General features: G+C 61.3%; 2 protein-coding genes and 1 non-coding gene across 3 annotated transcripts; 2 read left to right on the top strand and 1 right to left on the bottom strand.

Annotated features, from left to right (window-relative positions):
- The first annotated feature begins 438 nt into the window (after positions 1-438).
- On the top strand, positions 439-17,621 carry CDH15 (cadherin 15). Its single transcript, XM_070397947.1, has 14 exons — positions 439-581; positions 8,096-8,254; positions 8,466-8,621; positions 9,599-9,743; positions 10,897-11,057; positions 11,962-12,090; positions 12,515-12,700; positions 13,591-13,844; positions 14,459-14,601; positions 14,764-15,000; positions 15,208-15,447; positions 15,553-15,689; positions 15,899-16,066; positions 16,958-17,621. The coding sequence occupies exons 1-14, from the start codon at positions 540-542 to the stop codon at positions 17,156-17,158; spliced, it is 2,358 nt and encodes a 785-aa protein (XP_070254048.1). The 5' UTR covers positions 439-539; the 3' UTR covers positions 17,159-17,621.
- LOC138997479 (U6 spliceosomal RNA) lies at positions 5,936-6,042 on the top strand. Its single transcript, XR_011468943.1, has one exon. It is a non-coding gene; the product is annotated as a U6 spliceosomal RNA (small nuclear RNA).
- Positions 17,622-17,815: 194 nt separating the features above from the next.
- Positions 17,816-22,684, bottom strand: SLC22A31 (solute carrier family 22 member 31). Its single transcript, XM_070398072.1, has 9 exons — positions 22,307-22,684; positions 20,632-20,735; positions 20,381-20,535; positions 19,911-20,079; positions 19,558-19,703; positions 19,356-19,464; positions 19,023-19,237; positions 18,509-18,620; positions 17,816-18,300 (listed from the first exon to the last, which is right to left on the bottom strand). Exons 1-9 carry the CDS (start codon positions 22,682-22,684, stop codon positions 17,994-17,996), a joined length of 1,695 nt encoding a protein of 564 aa, XP_070254173.1. The 3' UTR covers positions 17,816-17,993.
- Positions 22,685-23,022: the final 338 nt, after the last annotated feature.

Below are 23,022 nucleotides of genomic sequence, written 5' to 3'. Positions count from 1 at the left end.
TAGGCGCACGCAGTCCTGTCACTCAGCCCCTGGTCACACCACCCCCACTGAACCCCCCCACCCCTACCCAATCCCCTGCAATGCTGTCTCTCAGCGCCAGACCTTGCCCACACAGTGCTGTCACTCATTTTTGACCCAGCTCTCTAGCCCAGCAAAGTGCTGTCACTCAGCCCAGGCCCCGCCCTGCACACGTGCTGTCACTCAACCCAAGTCCCCTCCCCATACTCAGTCCTGGCCGGCCCCCACCCCACCCAGCACACAGGCTGTCACTCTCTTGGCCCCGCCCCAGCCCTGTCCGCACACTTGCGCTGTCACTCAGGCCCAGACCCCGCCCCCGCCCCGCCCCAACACACGTGCTGTCACTCACTAGATCCCCAGCCTGCACACTTGTGCTGTCATTCAGCACCAGGCCCCGCCCCGCCCACGTGCAGTCACTCACTCTGCCCCTCCACCACGCACTTGTGCTGTCACTTAGTGGTTCTGTCTGAGCGGGAGGCGCAACTCTGCCCGCAGGCGAACACTCGGCAGGCCTGTCGCCCATGGACACCGTGCTCCTCTTCGCCCTCGGGCTGCTGGCCCAGGTAAGACATAGGCGCTGCACGGGGTCCCTGCCTCCCTGCACTGCCCGACAGTCTTAGAGTAGGGCTCCAGGTCACCCCGGGACTGCTGGCCCTGGCTGCCTTTGTGGGCCTGTGAGCTGAGGGTCCTGGGTGAGGCTCTGCTGCCCGGGGCGCTGTAGGCCCCGGGAGTGAGGGGGGTCCAGATGCCAGAGTAACTGCCTCTGCCTGGACGGGGAGCCAAGCTGGGAGACTGCCAGGCGGCCACCTAGCAGGCAGCCCCTCCCTTTGAGTGTGCCCCTCGGTCCTGGGGTAGTCGGTCTTGTGGTGGTGGACAGGGAGAGGGCGGAGCAGCAGGAGCACCCCAGCTGGAGGAGCTGGGAGGCCAGATTTTTGTCGGGACCCTGCTGAGGTTTGGGGGAAGTCTGAGCCCCTCTCCATGAGCCCTGCCAGCAGGAACAGCTGCAGCTCCACCCTCCAGGAACTCACTCTCCCTTGGGAGTACCCTGTGCCCAGGGAAGCCCGGCCCCAGCACAAAGCCCACGACCTTGCACATCCCTGCTGGTCCTCCAGCGCCCCACCATGGGAGCAGGCTAGGCAGAAGGAAGCACAGACTGCCCCCTTCCTCCCCGCCATGTGCGCCCCTGAGTAGGGCCACATCTCCTCATGTCCTGGCTGCTGGGCAGGCGCTAGGCTGTGCCTTAGAAGGGAGCATGACCTCAATGGCCTCCTGCCTTCAGAGACTGGGCTGAGCCAGGTCACAGGCCAAAGGCCAGGGGCCAGGGCCGGGCAGTGGTAGAATTATTGTTGCTGTTACAGTTCCAGGCCCATTAAGCAGCATGGGATGCTGATGAGAGGCGGGCTTCCCAGCACCCACCTCAGGGGCTTCCTGCGGTCCCTAATTCCCAAAGACTCACTATCCGGCTGGCCAGCTCAGATTTCAGCCCTGGCAGCTGACCAGGTGCCTGCCAGCCCGACCCTCCACAGCAGCTGGCCCCTCAGGGCACCAGGCTCCAACTATCTCCTCCCCTGCCTTTAGGCCCTCCCACTCCCCCCCCTCCCCGCCCCCCAGACAGTGTCCCTATGCCTAGGCCTCAGCGGTGATCACCTAAGCCCAGCAAGGCCTCTGCCCTTCCAGCCCTCTGCTGGGAGACCACCCCCTGTGGGGCCCAGATGCCTCAACACCTTCCACTCCCTCCCCACTGGACCTGGGAGCAGCATTTCTGCCCCAGCACCTCACCGGCTGTCATAGCATCGTATCATCGCAGGCACATTCCTGCAGACCCGCTCCTCTGGGTCAGCGGGTGTCCACCTTCCACTCTGCCGGAGGGGAGGGGAGTAGAAACCTCTCAGATTCCTTGCCCCTCCCCCAAGGGTACTACAGAATGCCTCTCCCCAGACAGCTGGGATTCAGGTGGGGGTGAGGGGCTCGCCAATGGGGGCCCGGTTGCTCAAGTTCCTGCACACAGCGGCTTAAATTAGTTCCATTGTCAGGGGAAGGAGGGGACCAGCCCACCCTTCCCCAGTGCAGCTCAGCTTTCGGACTTTAGTCCTCTCCGTCCAGCCACACGGGTTCTGTGGCTGCCCTTGGACACTCTCTCCTCCACCTCCATGAGCCCCCAAGGCAGGTCGGCCTCAGGCCCTGCAGGGCTATCTGGGGTGGGCCCCTGGGTGGGGGTGAGGGTCCTGGAGACCAGGCTGGGCAGATCCTTTGCCTTGGCTGAGGCACGCCCCTCCCCTGCCTGGGTCCCCTAAAAATCTCAACCAGGGAGCTTAGCGTGTATATTTTCAGAACCGATGTTTGTCACCCCGTCCTCTGCCCACAGCAGCTCCAATAGCTGAGCTTACCCTGGGAGTGGCAGAGGGATTGGGGTAGCAGCAATGATTCAGGACAGGTCCATGCCCTGCGGAGAGGCACCCCGAGCCTGTGTCTGGCCAGTGAGCCACATGGTTTCTGGAAGAAAGAGGCTCCCCCCACACTGCTGGGGGCTTTGCAAAGTGTGAAGATGCCCCAGGGGCAAAGGGGGAAAGTGCCTAGAACAAGATGGCACCCACAGCAAACACTCATCCTCCCAGTGCAGGGTAGGGTGACAGTTGGGGAGTGGCTCTCCAAGGGGGGCTGTCAGACACTCTTTAGGGCAGGGGTCCTCAGACTTTTTAAACAGGGGGCCAGTTCACTGTCCCTCAGACCGTTGGAGGGCCAGACTATAGTTTAAAAAAAAACTATGAACAAATTCCTATGCACACTGCACATATCTTATTTTGAAGTAAAAAAACAAAACTGGAACAAATACAATATTTGTATTTGCATGTGGCCCGCGGGCTGTAGTTTGAGGACCCCTGCTTTAGGGTGACAGTTGGGGAGTGGCTCTCCAAGGGGGGCTGGATGCTGGATGGCACAGTGGCAGTTTGTCACAGCAGCGGGAACAGGCAGAGAAAACGGCTGCTTTTCCCACGGCCCTTTGCCTGACCATCCTCATTCCTTCCCTAAAGCCTGCAGCAGCTGGAGGGGAGCTCAGGGGTGCTCGGGGCCAGGCCGACAGCTGGGCCCATTCCTGGCATGCCTGATGCTTGCCAGGCCATCCAGGAATGGGGTGGCCTGGATTCCAGCCTGGGGTTAGGGGCTCAGGCTTGTGGGGAGTCCAGAGCAGGGATTCTTGACCTCCATGGCACCCGGCCTCCCCCACAGCCCAGGCTCCTTCAGGCTACAGGCCTCCTGCCTGGTTCTTTGAATCTGAGAAACCCAGGGCCTAGGCCAGTGGTTCTCAACCTTCCTAATGCCGCGACCTCATGTTGTGGTGACCCCCAATTTCATTGTTACAAATTGAACATAATTAAAGCATAGTGATTAATCACAAAAGCAATATGTAATTATATATGTGTTTTCCGATGGTCTTAGACGACCTCTGTGAAAGGGTCGTTCGACCCACAGGTTGAGAACCGCTGGCCTAGGCGGTGTTGGAGGGATGTCCCTGCACCCAGAGACCCTCCTCAAGCTGCTGTTGCCTCCACGTTTTCTCAGGTTTGCCCAACTGCACCAGGAGGGGGTGGAATAGAAAATGTTTGCTCCCTTTTATCCAACCAAGACATACAGCTGTGGACAGGACTCGGGGGGCTGGACCCCAGTCAGCAAATATCCTGCCCAAGCCCAGGTCCCCTGCTCCCATTCACCAGGGGCCACCGGAAGCCCCAGTGCCAGGAGGGGAAGGGGGCGGGTGTCTCCTCACTTTCCACCCAGCCTTTGCCTAGGGTGGTGGGCAGCCAGCCACATGCCCAGCTTTCTTCCCAGGCTCCGGAGAGAGGGGCTTGCTTATAATTCCTGGTTTTGAACCCGCCTGGGCTGATGGAGAGAAGCAGAGCCCTTGGGGCTGCCCCAGGCCCGCAGGCAGGACGGACACAGGCAAAGGGCGAGAGGCCTCTGGCGGGCACTGTCTCATTGCTTCCGAACGGAATTGATGTTGGCAGTGATCTCCTCACCCAGCGCTCACCACAGGCTCTGGGTCACCCCACTCACAGAGCCCCGAGATGCGGAGGGACTTGCCTGTGGGGCTGTGTGACCCTGAAGTCCCACCTTTCAGCTCAGTGCTGCCCAGTTCCCCCGTGTTTCCAAGAATCACATGGGCTTCGTGACTACTGGGTGTCCTAATTCAGTAGGCCTGGGGGATACTCATGGCATCCCTATCTACACACACACACACACACACACACACACACACACACACACACACACACTGTGACTTGATTAGTCAGCTTTTGGACCCCTGGCCTTTGCTACGTGTCTCTGCCCCACAGTGTGGCCTTTGTTGTCTGACCAGGGAGGAGTCGAATCACCAATCCTGTGGGATGGGAACTTCCCTGAAGCCAGAGAAGCATCGGGGCAGGAGGTGGCCAGCTGCTCACAGGCCCAGTGCCCTGGCGGGGTCTGGGTTGGGCGGCACCATTCTGGCCCCTGCACGAGTGTTTGCGAGGCGCTCACCACGCAGCCTGGTCATAGCAAGGGCTCTGCACGGTGGGAGCTTCATTACTTGGCAGCCCTTGGGTTGGGTGCCAGTGCTGGGGTGGACCCCAGTGAGGGGCAATAGCCTTGGTGTCTCTAGGGCTTCCAGAGTGTTCTCTCGGTTCTTGGTTAAAGGCAGGTCAAGGGTGAACATGGGGTGTCATTGGGCTTGGCATGGGAGACAGCAAGATGGGTGGCATATGTGAGCACGTCACTCAACAGTGTTGCCTGTGTCTGGGGGTCTGTGTGAGCTGGCTTTGTCCATGTGACTTTGTTCCACGGTCCCCCAGCCAGCACATCGATTGGGAGGGGGTGTGGGAGGACAAAGGACTCACTGAGAAGTGCTCCTGCGTCCGGAAGTCAGTGCAGCCACCCCCACCGCAGCCTCTGATCTGGGTGAGGGGCCGTGCCAGGGCGCTGTGGCTTCTGCTGACCTCATGAACTTGAGCCCAGACAGACTAGGACCCAGGATTCCCAGGCTCTGCCTCCTCCGCACTGGCCCCACACCCAGCTGGTGGGCATCCTGGAGTGTCAGAGAGGCCCTGGCAGGAAGGGGGCAGACAGAGGCTGTGGTGGGCTGGGGGGTAGGGGCCGTCCCAGTTGTGGCCACAGCTAGACGGGGCTGAGTGTGTCCCCCAGCGTCCTGCTCAGAGCCTGTGGAAAGGAGCGCCTGTGGACTGTGCCCAGCCCCGGTCCCACCCCCGCCCCATGCTGAAGGCAGGGCCGGGAGGGCGCCAAGCAAACACTGGGCTCCTTTCAGAGCCTGCTCCTGAGCGAGGTTCCCTGTGGCTCCCGGCTCTGCTGCACTCTGGCCTCGAGCAAATGGGGACTCAGCCTCTGGGGAGCTGTGAAATGTCCTAGGGACTGTGAGGCTGAGAGAGGGTCTGGGGAGGAGGGAGGGGAAGAAAAGAAAGGGACAAGGGGGGTTCGAGCTTGGTGCTCCCCTCAGATGCTCAGAAAACATTCGCTGTCCCCACCAGCACGGTGACGCAGGCAGGCAGGTCTCCACGTGGTGGGAAACCACGCCAACCTGGAAGTGGCTTGTGCTTGGGTGGTTCTGGCAGCAGTCCCCGCAGGCTCAGGGGCCAGCGCTGCCATCTGTCCGGCTGCAGGGAGCTCAGAGCCTGGCCAGCCGCCCGGTTCCTTCTGCAAACCGGGTTTCTGCTGCCTGGACTCCAGGCTCCGAAGGGGACCGGCTGCTGGCAGTTTAGATGAGGCAGAGGGAGGAGGACTCCAAAACTGAGGAGACGGCCTAGGCAGTGATGGCGAACCTATGACACGCGTGTCAGAGGTGACACGTGAACTCATTTTTTTGGTTGATTTTTTTTTGTTGTTAAATGGCATTTAAATATATAAAATAAATATCAAAAATATAAGTCTTGTGCTCGCTTCGGCAGCACATATACTAAAATTGGAACGATACAGAGAAGATTAGCATGGCCCCTGCGCAAGGATGACACGCAAATTCGTGAAGCGTTCCATATTTAATATATATATATATATATATATATATATGTCTTTGTTTTACTATGGTTACAAATATCAAAAAATTTCTATATGTGACACGGCACCAGAGTTAAGTTAGGGTTTTTCAAAATGCTGACACGCCGAGCTCAAAAGGTTCGCCATCACTGGCCTAGGGCCACCGGAGAGGTTGGCTTTGGCTTGGATGTTACTGCCATTCTGTCAGCAAAGTGCCTGAGGACCCGCTGTGCCCGGCCCTGGGCTGGGGGGGAACAAGTCCTGGGCAGAAGCCGGGGAGGCGGAGGCACGCAATGAGGATTGAAGACAAGAGGATTACACAGCCCAGCAGCCTTCTGCCCCTGCCCCGCCCCTAAGCACCCCCCACTCACCAAACACTGACCCTACTCCCCTGAGGCCACCAGCCCACCCCCTCCCATGCTGTCCCTCCACAGACTGCATGGTTGGGAGGAAGAGAAAGCGAAGTCAGCAGGATCAGGCAGCTGGTGGGGGGCCTTGCAGGGCTTGGAGGGGCTGTTGGAGCCACCTGGTCTGCCTGGACTAGAAGAGAGCCCCCCTCAGAAGGGCCCAGGAGCCTAGAGACCCTGGGTGGGGGCAGGCATCTCCCAGGCCTGTGGTGGGGGAGGGGGTCCAGGCACCTGCTGGGGCCCAGCTGGGTTTGGCTGCAGGAGAATGTAAGAAATGCACCCTCCCATGGCCTGGCCTATCCAAGAGCTGCTCCAGCATCAGCCTCACCCACAATTTGGGGAGCATGAGGGGCCCCCGGCACTTCCACTCCGGAGTCCATACTCAAGCTGCCAGCACGGGGCCGAGGAGCGGGTGTAGAGACCTCCTATGTAGGCCAGGGCCGTTCTGAGGAATGCGGTGTGGGGCTGCTGCCAGCTCTGCCCTGGACTCACAGGATGGGACTTTCTCTTGAGCCTCAGTTTCCCCATCTGAGCGGTAGGGTGGGGCTCTCTGTGACAGACAGCGGGCAGTGGGTCTGAGGAGCATTTGGGCCCCTCCCTATGCTGGCCCACCTGATTTTGATCCCAGAGTTCAACAGGTGGTGACCGCCTCACCATGGGGCAGGACCTGGGACCCTGTCTGCATGCCCCCCACCCCGGGGCAGAGTGGGGGGAGCACGGCTACCACCTGTGCCTCAACCCCCTCTGCCGCCCCCCAGACTGGGCACTGGGACTTGAGTGGCAGCATGGCACACAGGGCATCCTAGTCCCTTGGACATGTGGATTAGGAGGGAGGAGCGTGTCCGAGGGTCCCCAGGTGCCAGGAACTAAGGGGTGAAAGTGGCACCTGGTTCCACAGGTCTGGAGAAAGCCAGCCCAGAATGGCGGGGCGCTCTGGCCCTCAGCCGGCCCCTTCCTGTCGCTGGGCCTCTTCTGACAAAAGCCTTAGTCAGGTCGACCTCAACCAATCCTCAAGGATCCAAGCTGTGAGGAGGCCTGGGACGGCCACGTGGCACCTCCCATTGCCCCAGCCTGCAGCCAGGAGCCCCCACACCTCCTCCTCGGACAGATCCACCATGTGCAGGGCGCAGGAGTGCCCCTGGCACCTGCTCTCTTGCCTACCCTCCACCCCCTGATCCACATTCTTCACAACAAGGGCCTCCCAGCTGGGCCAGCTGTTGCCATTACTCATCACTTTCCTCCCTCCCAGCCCTCCTCTCCCAGCCCCAGGTTCTCCCCGGCCCTGGCGCCCGAGTCTCCCCTGGGCCACGTTGGGGAGAGGTGCCTGGCCCTCAGGAAGATGCGGTGGGGGTACAGCATGGTCAGCCCCTCACATCCGAGGCCTGTGATGACTCCCGGACCGAGGTTCCAAGGCTCCCAGGAGAGGGCTAGAGACGGACGCTGAGCTTTGGGGCGCCGGGCTTGGGGGTGTGGCTGCCGGGGCCTCCCAGGGTCCTGAGCTCAGGGTTTTGATGTGGGGCAAGGTGCTCCTTGCCTTCCAGGGAGGGGAGTTCACTTGCCCACCGCCACCACCGTGGGAGAGTAGCTCTCAGCTGCTCCCCAGGCTCCCTGGGGTACGAGCTGTGTGACGGCTGTGTGTGTCTTTGTTGCAGGGCCTGGACCTCTCATTGGGGGTTCCCGGGCTGAGGAGGCCCGGCACCCTGTTCCCCTGGCACCGGGCACCCTCGTCTGGCCGCGTGCGCAGAGCCTGGGTCATCCCCCCCATCAGTGTGTCCGAGAACTACAAGCGCCTCCCCTACCCACTGGTGCAGGTGAGGGGAGGGGCGAGAGTGGGCAGAGCAGGGGTGGTTGTCCCCAGTGGGTCCCCGAAGCCATGTGCTTTAGGCTGGGAATGCCATCGGGGCCGCAGGCTGAGCTGCCCACCCCAGCGGGGCGGTGGGGGGGGAGCAGGGGCCGAGGCTGCGGAGAGGGAGGGGACCCCACCCTGGGGCCCCTCCCCCAGCCCATGTCCTGCCCTGGCAGATCAAGTCTGACAAGCAGCAGCTGGGCAGTGTCATCTACAGCATCCAGGGGCCCGGCGTGGACGAGGAGCCCCGGGGCGTGTTCTCCATTGACAAGTTCACAGGGAAGGTGTTCCTGAACGCCCTGCTGGACCGGGAGAAGACTGACCGCTTCCGGGTGAGCACCTCAGGCCAGATCACTTCTCCAGCAAGATTGGCGTCCTTAACTGGCGGCCAGGGGCGGGAATTGGGGACGAGTCCCATTTAACGAAGGAGCAACCTGAGGCCCCTGCAGCAAGGAAGCACCTCCCCATACTGGTGACGCCCTGTCACCCATAGCCGGCTCTCCCACACCCACTGACTGCATTTGGTGGGGACGGGATGTTGGAAGAATCCCACAGTTTTGCCAAATCCCACTGGCAGGTGCCTCTTGACCACAGGGGTGGGGCCCAGGGGAAGGCACCACAGAGCCTTGGGAGGGTCGAGGCTGTGAGATCTGAGAGAAAGGCAGTGGGGTGGGAGACAGGAGCCACGTAAGCAAGAGGGTGAGGAGGGGAGCCAGCGCCTCCTCTGAGTCCCTGCAGAGTGACCTGCCCGGCCCCATCCCGGTCTGTTGTTCGGAACCTGCCTGGGGGAGGGGCCTCTGCCTGTGCCTCATGTGCCGTGAATCTTCCTTCAGACTGTTCCTCACACGGAAAGCTAGTAGAGTGACGTCTTTCCTGGGAGTTACGTCATGGCCGTGCTCCGAGAGGATAAAAGGTGGTTTAATTAAAAATTTCATGTGCACAGGGGAATTAAAATAATCTCCAGGAGGAGCCAAACTGTATAGAAAAAGGGAGAGAGACCAGGACTGCTAGTGAGAGCATTGCTTCCGCCCACCTGAAACATGCTAGCCCCTGGGCTGGGAGCTTCCTGGTGGCCAAGGCAAGAGGGGAGGCAGGGGTCGCCCTGGCTGCTAGGAGAGAGCAGTGGCCTCTTCAGGGGAAGATCCATTTGCTGCAGCACATGCCCCACCCCTGGACCGTTGCTCATTTGTTTAAGTTGGTGTTTCCAGCAGAACACAAAGTCTGCACGTGCCGTCCCTTCTGCGTGGCCCTTGTGGGAGCCACGGAAATGTGGGGCTCACAGTGCCACTCCTTGCTCTCTGTTGACTAGCTAAGGGCCTTTGCTCTGGACCTGGGAGGATCCACCCTGGAGGAGCCCACGGACCTGGAGATTGTGGTTGTGGATCAGAACGACAACAGGCCTGTCTTCCGGCAGGAGGTGTTCACGGGCCACGTGCTGGAGGGTGCTGTGCCAGGTGCGGTGGGAGCCGGGCCACCCGCGGGGCGGGGGTGGGGGCGGGGAGGGGCTGCAGTGGAGGGGCTCTGGGTAGGTCAGAAGCCCAGGATTTCCCTTTAGCAGGAACGTCAGAGGTCCTAAAAGATTCTAAAAGTAAGGAAACAGTTTCCAGTACTGATGGAATCTCCTCAAGTCACTTCCTATTTCAATATTCATTTCAAACCCCCAAGTCTTCCAAAATGCATTGAGAGGGTTCATGGGTGGCAAAGCTCTGGCGGCTGCTGCTTCTTTTAAATTGAGGTAATTGAGGTGAAACTCACATAACATAAAATTAACCACTTTAAAACGAACACTTCAGTGGCACCGAGCACATTCACAAGGTTGTGCAACCAGCACCTTATCTAGTTCCAGAACATTGTCATCCGCCAAAAGGAAACCCATGCCCACGGAGCAGTCATGCCCTCTCATTGCTTCTTAATTCTACATTCTGGTCACAAACAAAACTCAACCCTCCGTCCTTTCTGAGTCTTTACAGGACGGACCTGCTTGTCTGAGTCTGTTCCAGGGCAGGCAGATTCCATTCCAGACAGATTCCCTCCTTCTTCCCACCCTGCTCTCAGGGGCTTGGTCAGAGCCCAGGCGAGTCGTGCTTCAGATGGACTATGGGGAGGATGGAGGTCAGACCTAAATCTCACCAGAGGGAAATGGGTTTTTCTGCCCAAAACCCCTCCTGGCCCCTGCATAGCCCCCACCCCTTCCTGAGATTTGGTGGCTTGTTTGCCCCAGAGCCCAGGTCCGGCCCTGGCCACTGCTTCTCTCTGCAGGCGGGGCTGAGGACAGCGCCTGCTCGGCGTGCGGGCACACCCTCTGACTCCCAGGCAGCTGGGGCTCAGGGCCAGCCCCGGGTTCTCCGGCTGGTTCGCCTCGTCTGACCCAGTGCTCTCGGCCCCTGCCGGGCCGTCTCAGTGTCTTGTGGGAGTCGCAGATATCGATTGACCATGTATCATACACTTCTGCTTTCTCCCCCACCAACAGCACAGGCAATGGCTTGGACATTCACGTTTGCACAGGCCTAGCCGGGAGCCTGGACCTGGCATGGTGGGCCACGGGGGAGTGGAAGTTAGGGGTTGGCACTCATGGGTGTCTTGCTCACATGCCCTCATCCTTCCCAGGCACCTATGTGACCAGAGCCGAGGCCACGGATGCTGACGACCCAGAAACAGACAACGCGGCCCTGCGGTACTCCATCCTGGAGCAGGGCAGCCCCCAGCTCTTCAGCATCGATGAGCACACAGGGGAGATACGCACGGTGCAAGTGGGCCTGGACCGCGAGGTGAGGCGCCACCGTGCTGCTTTGGAAGCTGGGAGCAGGGAAGCCAGCGTCCTGTTTGACCAATCTACCCACCCTGGTGGTGCTTTGGGATGCACGGGGCAGCTCATTTCGAGTTGGGCCCTCTGACCCAGTGCTGCTCAGCCAGACTTGCCCTCCCCTGCAGGTGAAGGAGGCCTCCAGTTGCTGCAAATGCTCATGGTGGCTCCCGGCTCTGGGCACAGACTCGGCTTGGGGCGCACCTGCCTCCTGGGTGGTTGTAGGGTTAGGTCGAGAGAGGGTGTGAACGGCCCTCAATACAGTGCCTGGCCCTGACACGTCCTTGGACTCAGAGGGTGTTTTTTCTGCCAAAAATACCCATTGCCTACTCGGCAGTCGGGCTTGTCACCTCTTGGGCCCCACAGTGACCACTCACGCTCTGGAGTGATGGCCACCCTCTGTCAGGACCACTGCTGCCTCTCACTGCCGGGCTTCTGTGCAGCATCCACACCTCCAGGAAGCCCTTCTTGGTTTCTCCACAGCCACCTGTGTGGCTCTGTCGGGTCACTTGCTGTGTTAGGTGGTCCTCATCCATCTCTCTCTCTCTCTACTATGGCAGGGACCCAACTCGCAGTGCCCTCAGCACCCAGCACGCAGCAGGTGCTCTGTAAGTGCTTCTCTGGCTGGTAGCTAACCTCCTGCCCACTCCAAGGCTGGGCAGAGTCTAGGGTTCACAGTGCTGCCATTAAACCCCGAGAGGCCAGGCAGCACATCTGCCCCAGAGCTTGGGAGCAGGCAGGGTACCTGGAGCCACTTGGGGCCTCTGCCACCCACAGGGCTCTCCTGTGTCAACTGAGCCCGCAGGTGGCCCACTCCTTACCTGGTCCTGGGCCCGCTCAGTCTCCCGACCCCTCGCTGTCATCCCCAGGTGGTCGCCGTGTACAATCTGACCCTGCAGGTGGCGGACATGTCTGGAGATGGCCTGACCAGCACTGCCTCAGCCATCATCACTCTCGAGGATGTCAATGACAACGCCCCCGGCTTCACCAGGGAGGAGGTGCCACCCCTGTCCCCACACCACCAGCCCCTGCTCAGGCTGCCTTCCCCTCCCCAGGCCCAGTGGCGACCAGGGCTTCGTGGCGGGTTGAGGCTGGGTGCTTTGGAGCAGGAGTCCTGCACAGGTAGCACAGAGACTGAATTGGGGCAACAGAGACAGTGCTTGTGATCAGTGAACCGTCAGGAGTCGGGGGAGGGGGGGCCCTGGGAGAAGCAACCTAGACATCCCTCTGTCTCCCCCAAACCCATGTGCAGTTGAGCCCACAGAGAGGGCTCATGGGGCCTCTGGCGGGGGTCGGGTAGTGACTCTGGAGGCAAACAAACCTGGGAGGACTCCAGTGGGTGGGCAGCACTCAGCTGGGAGGGGCGAGGGAGGGAGGCCCCACCCCTGACAACCTGGCAGGTAACTGGAGTGGCTCCCACAGTTCTTCATGGAGGCCACCGAGGCCATGAGTGGAGTCGATGTGGGGCGGCTGGAGGTGGAGGACAGGGACCTGCCAGGCTCCCCCAACTGGGCAGCCAGGTTCACCATCCTGGAGGGCGACCCCGATGGGCATTTTGCTATCCGCACAGACCCCAAGACCAACGAAGGCGTGCTGTCTGTGGTGAAGGTGAGCGCTGCAAACTCCCCCGGCACAAGCATCCCATACAGGGTGCCTCTCCTCGCACCCTGGGACCCTGTTTGGATCCTCTGCATCCTCAGGAGAGAGTAGAGGGAGGGATGGAGCCAAAAGGATGGGAAATGCTGGGAGAGCAGGCTCAGGTCGCGCTGACCACAGGGCCTGTGCGTTGTTTACAGTGTGCCGCCACGCTGCATAAGAATCGTGTGTGAATACAGACTGTACCCGTGAACCTGAGAAACAGCAGGAAACACGTGTGTACACACACGTGTGTATATTCACACACGTAAAGATATAGATATATTTAGATATTGATATCTGAAGAGATTTATTGCAAGAAATTGGCTCCCGCCATTGTGGGGCTGGCTGGGCAAGTCTGAAGTTGGCAGGGTAAGCTGGCAGCTCAGAGCTGGGCTGCAGTCCTGAGGCGGAATTCTTCTTCCTCAGAAACCTGTTTCGCTCTTAAAGACTTTCAACAGTGTGTGAGGTTCAGGATATCCAGATGGTTCAGGACAATCTTCTTAAGCCAAATGATCGTAGATGTTACTTTAACCAGATATCTCCCGTCAATACCCAGATGCATCGCTGGGAGGACCGCCCAGCCAAATAACACAGAACTGATCACACAACACCCAACAAATTCATTTTGAGTGACGAGTACTTATTTGATCATTTTTACATTATTTCTGTGCCTTCTTTTGTCCTGCATACGTTTTCTTTTTCCAAAGCTGAAAAGGAGAAGGACAGCGGGGGCTCTGAGGGCAGGTCTGGGGCAGCAGCGCCAGGGGGAGGCATTCTCCCGGCCGCACCTGCCTCCGGGTGCCCGACCGCGAGGGGCCCGGAGTCCTGAGCAGGCTGTCAGCTCTGCTTCCTCCCCACAGCCCCTGGACTATGAGAGTTGTGACCAGTACGACCTCAGAGTGGAGGTGCAGAACGAGGTCCCCCTGCAGGCGGCTGCGCCCAGGGCCGAGCGGGATCAGGCCAGAGTCAGCGTGCAGGTGCGGGATGTCAACGAGGCGCCCGTGTTCCAGGAGAATCCACTGAGGACCAGCCTGGCGGAGGGGGCGGCCCCAGGAACCCCTGTGGCCACCTTCTCTGCCCGAGACCCCGACACACAGCAGCTGCAGAGGCTCAGGTACCTCCCCGGGGACCCTCGGGGTGAAGCAGAGGGAGCTCATAGACATAGCCCATTCCTCCGTTTCCCTGCCAGGGCCAGAAGCACGGCTGAGGGTACCCCAGCCCTGTGCCCTGAGGGTTCCCAATAGTCCGGGAGGTCTCAAGTCCCATGTGTGCACATATTGGTGTGACCCTGTTCTATAGGGCAGGACTATACTGACACGGCCACCGTCTATTCTGACCAGCCTTAGAATAGATAGTGTCTAGCCCTGTCCATTCTGGCAAGCAGTGCTCCCATGGGACTGGCCCTTGGACTTCACCCCAACCCTGGCCCTGTGTATCTGTGTCTGTCTCCACGGTGTCCACGGTTGAATCCTATCCATGTGATGCTGTCAGTCACCACAGGGCCCTGGTCAGCGCACCTGCCTTCCTGAGCCTCAGTCTCCTCATCTGTGAATTGGGATAGAAAACACCAGCTTAGGGCCTCGAAGGCTAGGGTGTGTGTGTGTGTGTGTGTGTGTGCGCGCGCGCACAGTGTGGAGGACGTATGTGTGTCTGTATGTAACCACACCTTGAGGGGGTCCCATGTAGCTCAGGGCCACCCTGTTCCTGTTTTCCCTCCTTGGCTGACAGCTACTCCAAGGATTATGACCCTGAGGACTGGCTGCAAGTGGATGGAGCCACAGGCTGGGTCCAGACCCAGAGTGTGCTCAGCCCGGTGTCTCCCTTCCTCAAGGATGGCTGGTACAGGGCCATCATCCTGGCCTACGACGATGGTGAGCACTGAGTCCAGGCCTGGGCTCCATGGCTCTCTGACCTAGGCTGGGAGTCCCTGCCGCTGGCCCAAGGGCTGGGAGCCAGGCCCTCAACTGAGCCGACAATAGGGTGGGCAGTGGCTCTGGCAGGGCAAGGAGCCCACAGGCCTCTTCCGTCTGCAGCTTCCCCGCCCTGCACGGCCACCGGAACCCTGTCCATTGAGATCCTGGAAGTCAATGACCACGCCCCCGAGCTGTCCCCCTCATCTGGAAGCCTGTGCAGTGAGCCAGACCAGGGCTCTGGCCTTCTCCTGGGTGCCACGGATGAGGACCTGCCCCCCCACGGAGCCCCCTTCCACTTCCAGCTGAGCCCCAGGGTCCCAGAGCTGGCCCGGAACTGGAGCCTCAGCCGGATTAACAGTGAGCTCTGCCCCCCGCTCGGGGGAGGGTGTCCAGACCTGTGACCTGGGGGTCACTCAAGACATGGTCCTGCTGGTCCCACCTCAGTGGTCCCTCAGGTGGGGCAGGGATTAATTATCACACTCAGTGGGCAGATGGGAAACAGGCCCAGCATCTCATGGTCCCCACGGGGCACGGGGGCCCTGCTGACCTAGGTGCCCTCCACAGTGAGCCATGCGCGCCTGCGGCTGCGGCACCAGGTCCAGGAGGGGCTGCACCGCCTCAGCCTGCTGCTCCAGGACTCAGGGCAGCCACCTCAGCATCGCGAGCAGCTCCTTAATGTGACCGTGTGCCACTGTGGCCAGGATGGCGTCTGCCTGCAGGGGGCCGCTGCACTGAGGGCAAAGGGCACAGGCCTCAGCCTGGGCGCCCTGGGCATCGTGCTGGCCAGTGTCATCCTGCTGCTCTGTGAGTGCCCATGCCCTGAGACCACTGCCCTTAGTCCCACCACACCGCCCCCCCACGCCCCACGCCTCCTTCTGGGAGCCAACCTCACCTTGTCTGCCTACCCAGTGCTCGCCCTGCCGGTGGCCCTCCTCTCACGGTTCCGACAGCAGCCATGGGACAAGGGGCTGCTACCGGGGCTGCAGGATGACCTCCGGGACAACATCCTCAACTATGATGAGCAGGGGGGCGGGGAGGAAGACCAGGTAAGGGCAGGGGTGGGGTGGGTGGGGTGGGTGGCGTGGCGGCTCAGAATGTTAAGCTGTGGCTCTGGGCCAGCACCCAGGCTCCAAGGGTAGGGGCCTCCCAGATCCTCTCCCCAAACCCCCAAACCTATTGCTCTCAGAAAGGCGCCCGGGATGGAAACCCCACCCTGTCATGGACCCAGGCTCAAGTCCACGCACTTTGTCCGCAGGATGCCTACGACATCAGCCAGCTGCGCCACCCGGCAGAGCTGGCAGCCCTGAGTGCCCCTCTGGGACGGCCGCTGCTGCGCCGCGACACCCCGTTCAGCTGGGTGCGCCCCCCACCATCCCGCGTGCTGCCCACCAGCCCCGCTGACATGGCAGACTTCATCAACGATGTAGGTCCCCCAGGGGTGGAGAGGGCAGGGGGCACACACACACCACACACAAGTACATCCATGTACCCCGTACATGCACAGCCGCAGGGAGTGGGCTCACTCCTGGGGACCCTGACCGAGCTTCCAGGAAGCTCCTGAGGACCTGAGAGCTGAATGAGGCTTGTGGAACAGAGGGTCACAGCCACTTAAGCCCCCGGGAAGTGGAGGCCCTGACACCCGGCACAAGATCGCGGTAGACCCAGTGGAGCTGGGGCTGGTTGTAGGCTGCACTGGCCACAAGCGCTGGCAGAGGAGATGTAATGAGCCCTGCAGGTAGAAGTGCAGCTGGCAGCTAAACCCAGGCGTCTATAGTCGCTCCTCTGGACACAGCATCACTGACTTCTTAAGGTCAACACAGGAGATGCCCAGAACCCGGGAATCCCATTGAGTGGGCGACAGGGGGAGCAGGCAGGCACTTCTCAGTAGTGTGCCAGGTGCCACACCTGCCTGCACACGTGGTGCCCTGGCTCATACAACGCCCCTGACAGCTGCCCGGCGAGGGGCAGGCCCAGGTTCAGGTATGCAACCTACAGAAGCCAATGTGTATATTAACAGGTGGAGGCAACAGACCAGCCAAACCTTTAAGAGGCAGAACCAACGGTTCTCCAGATGGGGTGTCAGGAAGCCTCAGGCAGGACAGTCTTCAGGGAGGGCTGGGCCCAAGGAAGGAATCAGAGGGAACCTTCTTTTTTCAAATCTGAATCCTGGGACTGGGGCTCCCAATGGTGCTGCTCCTGAAACCCCGGTAACCCTCAGACCTCCTCTGCCCCTTCCCGGTGCCATACCTTGGTTGACCTCACCCTGCACTGCAGCTGGGGTGCGTGTGCCTGAACTCCTGGGGCCTCTCTGTAGGGCTTGGAAGCTGCGGACAGTGACCTCAGCGTCCCGCCCTACGACACTGCTCTCATCTATGACTACGAAGGAGATGGGTCCATGGCAGGGACACTGAGCTCCATCCTCTCCAGCCGGGGTGACGAGGACCAAGACTACAGCTGCCTCCAGGACTGGGGCCCTCGCTTCGCCCGGCTGGCCGACTTGTACGGCCCTCCCTGAGGGCCGGATGCAGTGGCCACTCAGGACGGGGCAGAGCTTTCTGATGGGGACCTGCACCCACCCTGCTGAGGGCACAGCAGTTGGACACAGAGGGTGGACCTCCTCACCAGGATGGACAGCCTGACCACAGAGGTCTGACTGCACCTGTCAGCAGCTGGCCGTGTAGCGTGGAGGACTGGCTGACCTGTGCAGAGATGCCGCAGGGCACCTGGTCCCACACGCCAGGTGCTTTGGGCAGCCTGCTTCTTCCGGGGAAGACAGAGTCCCAGGGGCAGAGCCCGGAGCCTGGAGTGGAACTGTGGGAAGGAGGTGCCTCTCCCACCCTGAGAGCCCCACAAGCACTGCTCTGAGTCACCTGTGAGGGGGGCAGCCACCCTCATTCCCAGCTCCGACAGCCCCATGCAGATTTCATCTTTGTATGAAAGGAAGCAGCTCTCCGGCAAATGTGAATTAAAAGTGTGGTCTTTCCGGTACAGGGTCTGCACAATGACCTGCAGTGCCTCACTCCACCCGAGTCAGGCCAGGGCTGCAGTGGGGACTGGCCTCCCAAGGGGAGCGGTGGGAGGGGCTGCAGGCATCCTGGCTTGGACAAGCTTGGAGTGGGGACCCCCTCAGCCCAGGATGTAGCCCGAAGGAAGAACTAGTGAGGATGTCAAGTTCCATGGATGCCTTTATCCTTCACAAGTGGGGGTTGGGGTGAGGAGGCCAGGGCCTCCAGGAACAAGGGGCCCAACCGAGGACTCACCCTTCACACTGAGCCCACAGCTCCTCCCTGAGACCCCTCTGCCCACACTGACATGTGGCCATCTGAGGGGAGGTGTGTCTGTCCAGCCAGTCACCCTTCCTGGACCAGTTGTGTCTGGGCCCAGCAGTGGGAGGGTGGCAGCAGGGGCAGGTAGTCCTGGCGGGGACGGACCCGAAGGAGCGGTGATCGGCGCAGGCGGTCAGCATCCTGCAGTGACTGGGGCAGCCCACGTCCACGGCTCTCAGGCAGCAGCAGGACACACACCAGGGCAAGGATGGCGAAAGAGGCGAAAACCACGTGGAGCAGGAAGAAGCCTCGCCGGCCGTGCATGTCAGCGATGGGGGCGGCCGCCTGGCCCAGGAACCCAGCACCCAGCACGAGGCCCAGCCCTGCCGCCCTGCAGGCGAGGGTACAGTGTGGGCAGCCTGGGCAGGTGGCCATCCGCCATTCCTGACCTTTCTGTGCCAGTACCCTCCATGTCACCCAGGAGAAGACCAGATGTGACTGAATGGAGAAGTCTCGGGTATACGCTGGGGAGGGAGCGGTGTGGGGTGTCCAACCCCAAGAGGACACAGTGTGTCCCGGCTGGGCAGCCCAGAGCTCACCTGATCACTGTGGGGAAGATCTCGGCTGCAAAGAGGCTGCTGAGGGTGGACACGGCCTGGGCGGCCAGCAGCCCCAGGACAGAGAGGGACAGCACAGTCCAGGCGGGCAGGTCTGGGGATGAAGAGAGGGTCCCATGCTGCCCAGGCCCGGTGGAGCCAGGCTCCCCCCTCGTCCATGTCTCAAGGGGTCCTGCTGGGCCTGCCCTCCCCAACCATTCACCCCTGCACCTGCACCCTGGGTTTGGCATCAGGTGTTGCAGGCTGCCCCGTCCACACCAGACCCTTAGATTCAGCCCCTTCATGTATATCCTTGTAGCCCCTTAACTCTTTAGGCCTCAGTTTCCCTGGGTGCACAGTGGGAAGATGAACAAGGTAAAAAGACAGTAGCCTCATCCCAACACACGTGCTTCTCTCTTATGACCCCAGGAGGGGGCTGATCCCAGGACCCTCCCCGCTCCGTCGGGCTGACAGCCAAACAGGATGACCCTGTTCGCCTACAGGGCTCTGCACTCACACTGGACCCCTGAGAGAATCAGCAGGGATGCCAGGCCCATGACCAAAGTGCCCAACAGCAGGACCAGGCGGCGCCCCCAGCGATCCGCTGTCAGGAGCAGGAAGACGATGGCCACCACCTCTAGGCCAGCCCCCAGGAAGTAGGGTCCGTAGAAGGCCAGCTCATGAGCGGCCAGTCTTCGGAAAAAGCTGGCTCTCATGCCCCCACTGACCAACCTGGGAGAGAGGGCAAAGGTATGGATTCAGCCAGAGCTCAGGACTCTGGAGACTGAACCCCCAAAAGGGGTGGTGGGGCACAGACCCTCTCAGCCCACCCACACCCTCCTCTCCTCACGAACTGAAGCCCAGGATGAGTCCGTTTCTCCAGGTGACGCGCGTGTGCAGTAGCTCTAGGACCCAGTGGCGCTGGGGCTGGGGGTTCCCTGCAGACAGCACATCTAGCTCTATGGATATGAGAGAACATGAGAGGGTGTGTCTGTGGGGGTCCTCCTCCAGCACCCAGGCCTCCCTTCTCCTGGCTCCTCCTGGTGCATTACCCGTAGCCAGGGAGCTCTCCTCCTCGGAGCTGCTCTCAGGGTCCACGCCGCTGGCTTCCGCAAAGTGCCACAAGATCTTCCTGGCTTGGGCCAGCTGCCCCGTGGCCAGCAGCCAGCAGGGAGACTCCGGGAACAGGGCTGGGAACCTGCAGGGGTGGGGTGAGGATGCCTCAGGTCCTCCACACAGGGACAACAAGGGCCAATGCCCTTCCTCCCTGGAACTAGGGTCAGGACATCAAGTGGCTTTCTGCGTCCCTATCCCACACCCACATGCCTGGTGCCGCACAGAGGTGTAGAGGGAAGTGACAGGTGGCCTCCATGGAGGCTGCTGACCTGTCTCCTGCCATACTTACCCCCAAAAGAGCAGCAGGAGCCCTGTTGCCAGGGCACTCAGCCCCTGCAGAAGATGCCAGTCCTGTGCGAGCAGGGCCAGACCAGGCGACAGCAGAGTGCCCGCCACCAAGAAGAGGCCGGCCCCCATGGAGAACGTCAGGCGGTGTGGGGGGTCACACAGCTCCAGGCCTGAGCAGATAGAGAGGGCCTGAGGCCGAGTCCTCTAGAGAGGGCAGCTCTGCCCCGGGCTGTGGGCACCAACTGCTGACCTGCCCAGGAGTGAACATCTGAGCCAACTCCCTGCCCACTCCAGCACCTGAGCCAGCCACAAACAGCAGAGTCACTCAGCAAACAGTGCCCTTCCATCTTCTCAAGAAGAGCCCTCAACAAGAGTACAGGGAATCCCCCCCCTGCGGCTGACGTCCTCCGCTAGTGGGGTTGGAGGCCCAGCCTGAGTGGGTGCCCCTCTCCAGTCCCCCACAGTACTCACGAGTCACGTAGAGGGCCAGAGAGGCCCCTGCCAAGGACCCCCCGTGAAGCAGCCGCAGGGCCAGCAGGGCAGGAAAGCTGGCAGCCAGAGCCTCACCAGCCCCCAGGCCTGTGGCCAGCACCAGGGAGGACACAAACACAACTCTGCGGCCAAACCTGGTGGGCAGTGGGGGACACACATGGATGCCGGTCAGGACAGCTCAGGGGTTTAGCTGGACCCTGAGGGGCTCAAGGGGAGGGGCAGCACCTCACCAGTCACAGCCCATGCCCAGGATGATACAGCCCAACAGCCAGCCCAGGAGGTGGCTCGTCTGCTCCAGTGGCACCTTCCAGCCGTTCTCACACACGAGGTTCCACTGCAGGGGACACCCATCACTGTCAGCCAGCCAGGACCCCCACCGTGCCGAAGTCCCCAGAATATCAGGCTGGAAGGGGCCCTTAGACATCCTGCTCCAACGCTCCTTGATAGAAGGGGAAATTGGGGCACAGGGAGGGCAAGGGACCTGCTCGAGGTCACACAGTGTGGGTCCTGACTCTGGTGGGCGTCACATGGAATTAGAAGAATGTCTGGGCTGAGCCCCCAGGGGGTGATGACCTGTGGTCCCCAGAGGACCCACATGGAGCCCCAAGTCTGGTTTCTGTTTTTCTGGGTGGAGTTTCATTCACCTCTTTCCAGCCCTCACTCTCCCCCACAGCCTGGACCTCAGCTGACCTTAGTTTCTACCTGCTGGGCCCTGGGCCTCCAGGGCCTTACCCTCACTTCTCCCCTGCCCTGCTCACTTCAAGAGCAGCTCCCGGAACAGCCTGCAGAGCTGTGCTCACCTGCTTTTCCTGTCAAGGGCACTTGACCTCAGTTTTGCACCTCCCCACCTTCCCACTAAGGCCCTGTGCCTTTTGTACGAGCTTAACATACTGTCTGGAGTCACAGTGTGTCCGAGTTTTCATTTTAAAATCCAGCTGACCGATCGATATACCAACAGGAAGCAGGTGTGTGGTGGAACAGAATGGGTGGGAGAAGAGAAGCCCTGCTGGTTGAAGGGCCAAAGACAGGACTAGCAGGGATGTGGCAACCTCGCCCCAGTTTCCACACTGGGGCCGATCCTCCCAGGGATGGGGGTGCAGCTGTGGGGCTGAAGCTGCCAAAGGGAGTTAGGGTCAGAAGGTACTAGCTGCCCCTCCCCATGTCTTCTCACCCAGACCCCTGAGTTGCCCCCTCGGGTGCCCCTGCCTCTAGGTCTGCCTTTCCCAAACTGAACTGACTGTAAGCTCCCTTGATTCAAAGCCTTCTGTTTTGGAAACCCAGTCTTGACATAGCCCAAAGCTACAGGTTGCTCAAAATGTTCCTGGCCCTGAAGTGAACTCCTGGTGCCGCCTACCTGGTCATACCTTCAGCTTAACTCCTCCTCTTCCTCCCCCAGGCTGCCTGCCCACCTCGGCAGCCCTTGGGTCGGGTCGTGGACTCTACCTGGCACCCTGATCACTTGGGCATCAGCTGCACCATCAGAGAGGGGGGCCGCATGCCCCAATGAGAGCCTCAGTAGACCAAGGGCAGCCATGGGAGTGAAGGAGGGGAGACAAAGAAAAGGGGTAGCAGAGGAAGGGGGTGGAGGGAAATGGGAGAAAGAAGGGGAAAAGAGAAGAGGGACAGAAAGGGGGAGGGAAGGGGGGTAACAGAAAAAAAACGGAGAAAGGAGGGGAAGAGAGCAAGAGAGAGAAAGGAGGGAGAATAGCAGGGGGAGAGAGAAAGGGGGAGAAAGGAGAGGGAACAGAGGAGAGGGGGCAGAAGAAGGAGAACAGAGAAATGGGGGAAGAGGGGCTGGGGGAAGAGGGGCAGGGGGACAGAGGAATGGGGGTACAGAACAAGGGGGTTACGAAGGAGGGGAGCAGAGTTTGGGTGGCAGGGTGCAGAAGAGCAGTCCTCTCGCACCTGGGTGACCGGGCTGCGCAGCAGGCCGGCGGCGGGCAGCGCGTAGTGCCAACCTCGCGTGCAGGACCGCGTGCCGTTGGGGCGGGCGCGGGGCGAGGGCTCGGGGTAGCGCAGGAGCAGGCAGGGGCTCCGGGCGCGCGCGGGGCCCAGGCGAGGCACGCTGGCGTCCAGCAGCGCGGGCCCGCTCAGGGTGCGCAGCGCTGGGGGCAGCAGCGCGGGGTCCGGCTGGCAGTGGTGCGCGGGCAGCGCGGTGAGCAGAGGCTCCGAGCCCAGCGCCAGCCCCAGCGCCACGCACGGCAGCCACGAAGCTGTGGCCAGTAGGCGCCGCGCCCGGCCGAAGCCTCCCGCCGCGCGCAGCACCCGCACCTCCGGCTCCATCGACGCCTCTGCGCCTGGGCGAAGCTGGTGAGGGAGGAACCTGCCGGCCTGAGCCTTGCTGCTGGCGGGGCCTAATGGGCGGGGTCGGCAGGTGGGCCTCGAGGGGCGGGGCTCTCGGGGCGGGGCCCGAGGGGCGGGGTCCTCAGGGGGCGGGGCCTAGGGGCGGACAGGACCTCGTGCCGGGCCTGGGAGGGGCGGGGACGGGGGCGGGGCTGAGAGGCTCAGTCAGAGGGCGGAGCTAGGACCGGCCGCGGACCGCAAGGCCAGGGAGGGCCTCCGAGCCTGGGCCGCCCGCGGGGTTGCGGAGGCGCCAGTGGGGCGTCGGGCCGCCCTGGAGG

This window comes from Myotis yumanensis, unplaced genomic scaffold (assembly GCF_028538775.1).
Source record: "Myotis yumanensis isolate MYYU_CA2020_CCGP unplaced genomic scaffold, mMyoYum1.0.hap1 SCAF_18, whole genome shotgun sequence".
NCBI lineage: Eukaryota > Metazoa > Chordata > Mammalia > Chiroptera > Vespertilionidae > Myotis > Myotis yumanensis.
Note: the sequence above shows the minus strand (reverse complement) of the source record. Positions and strands in the feature narration are given on the sequence as shown.

Coding starts and splice junctions, on each gene's coding strand:
- SLC22A31 (XM_070398072.1), bottom strand. CDS start 22,684: ATGGAGCCGGAGGTGCGGGTGCTGCGCGCGGCGGGAGGCTTCGGCCGG. Junction 20,736..22,306: donor TGCGCAGCCCGGTCACCCAG/GTGCGAGAGGAC, acceptor TGTCCCCTGCAG/TGGAACCTCGTGTGTGAGAA. Junction 20,536..20,631: donor CTGGGCATGGGCTGTGACTG/GTGAGGTGCTGC, acceptor ACTGCCCACCAG/GTTTGGCCGCAGAGTTGTGT.
- CDH15 (XM_070397947.1), top strand. CDS start 540: ATGGACACCGTGCTCCTCTTCGCCCTCGGGCTGCTGGCCCAG. Junction 15,001..15,207: donor GAGCCTCAGCCGGATTAACA/GTGAGCTCTGCC, acceptor TGCCCTCCACAG/TGAGCCATGCGCGCCTGCGG. Junction 15,448..15,552: donor CAGTGTCATCCTGCTGCTCT/GTGAGTGCCCAT, acceptor CTGCCTACCCAG/TGCTCGCCCTGCCGGTGGCC.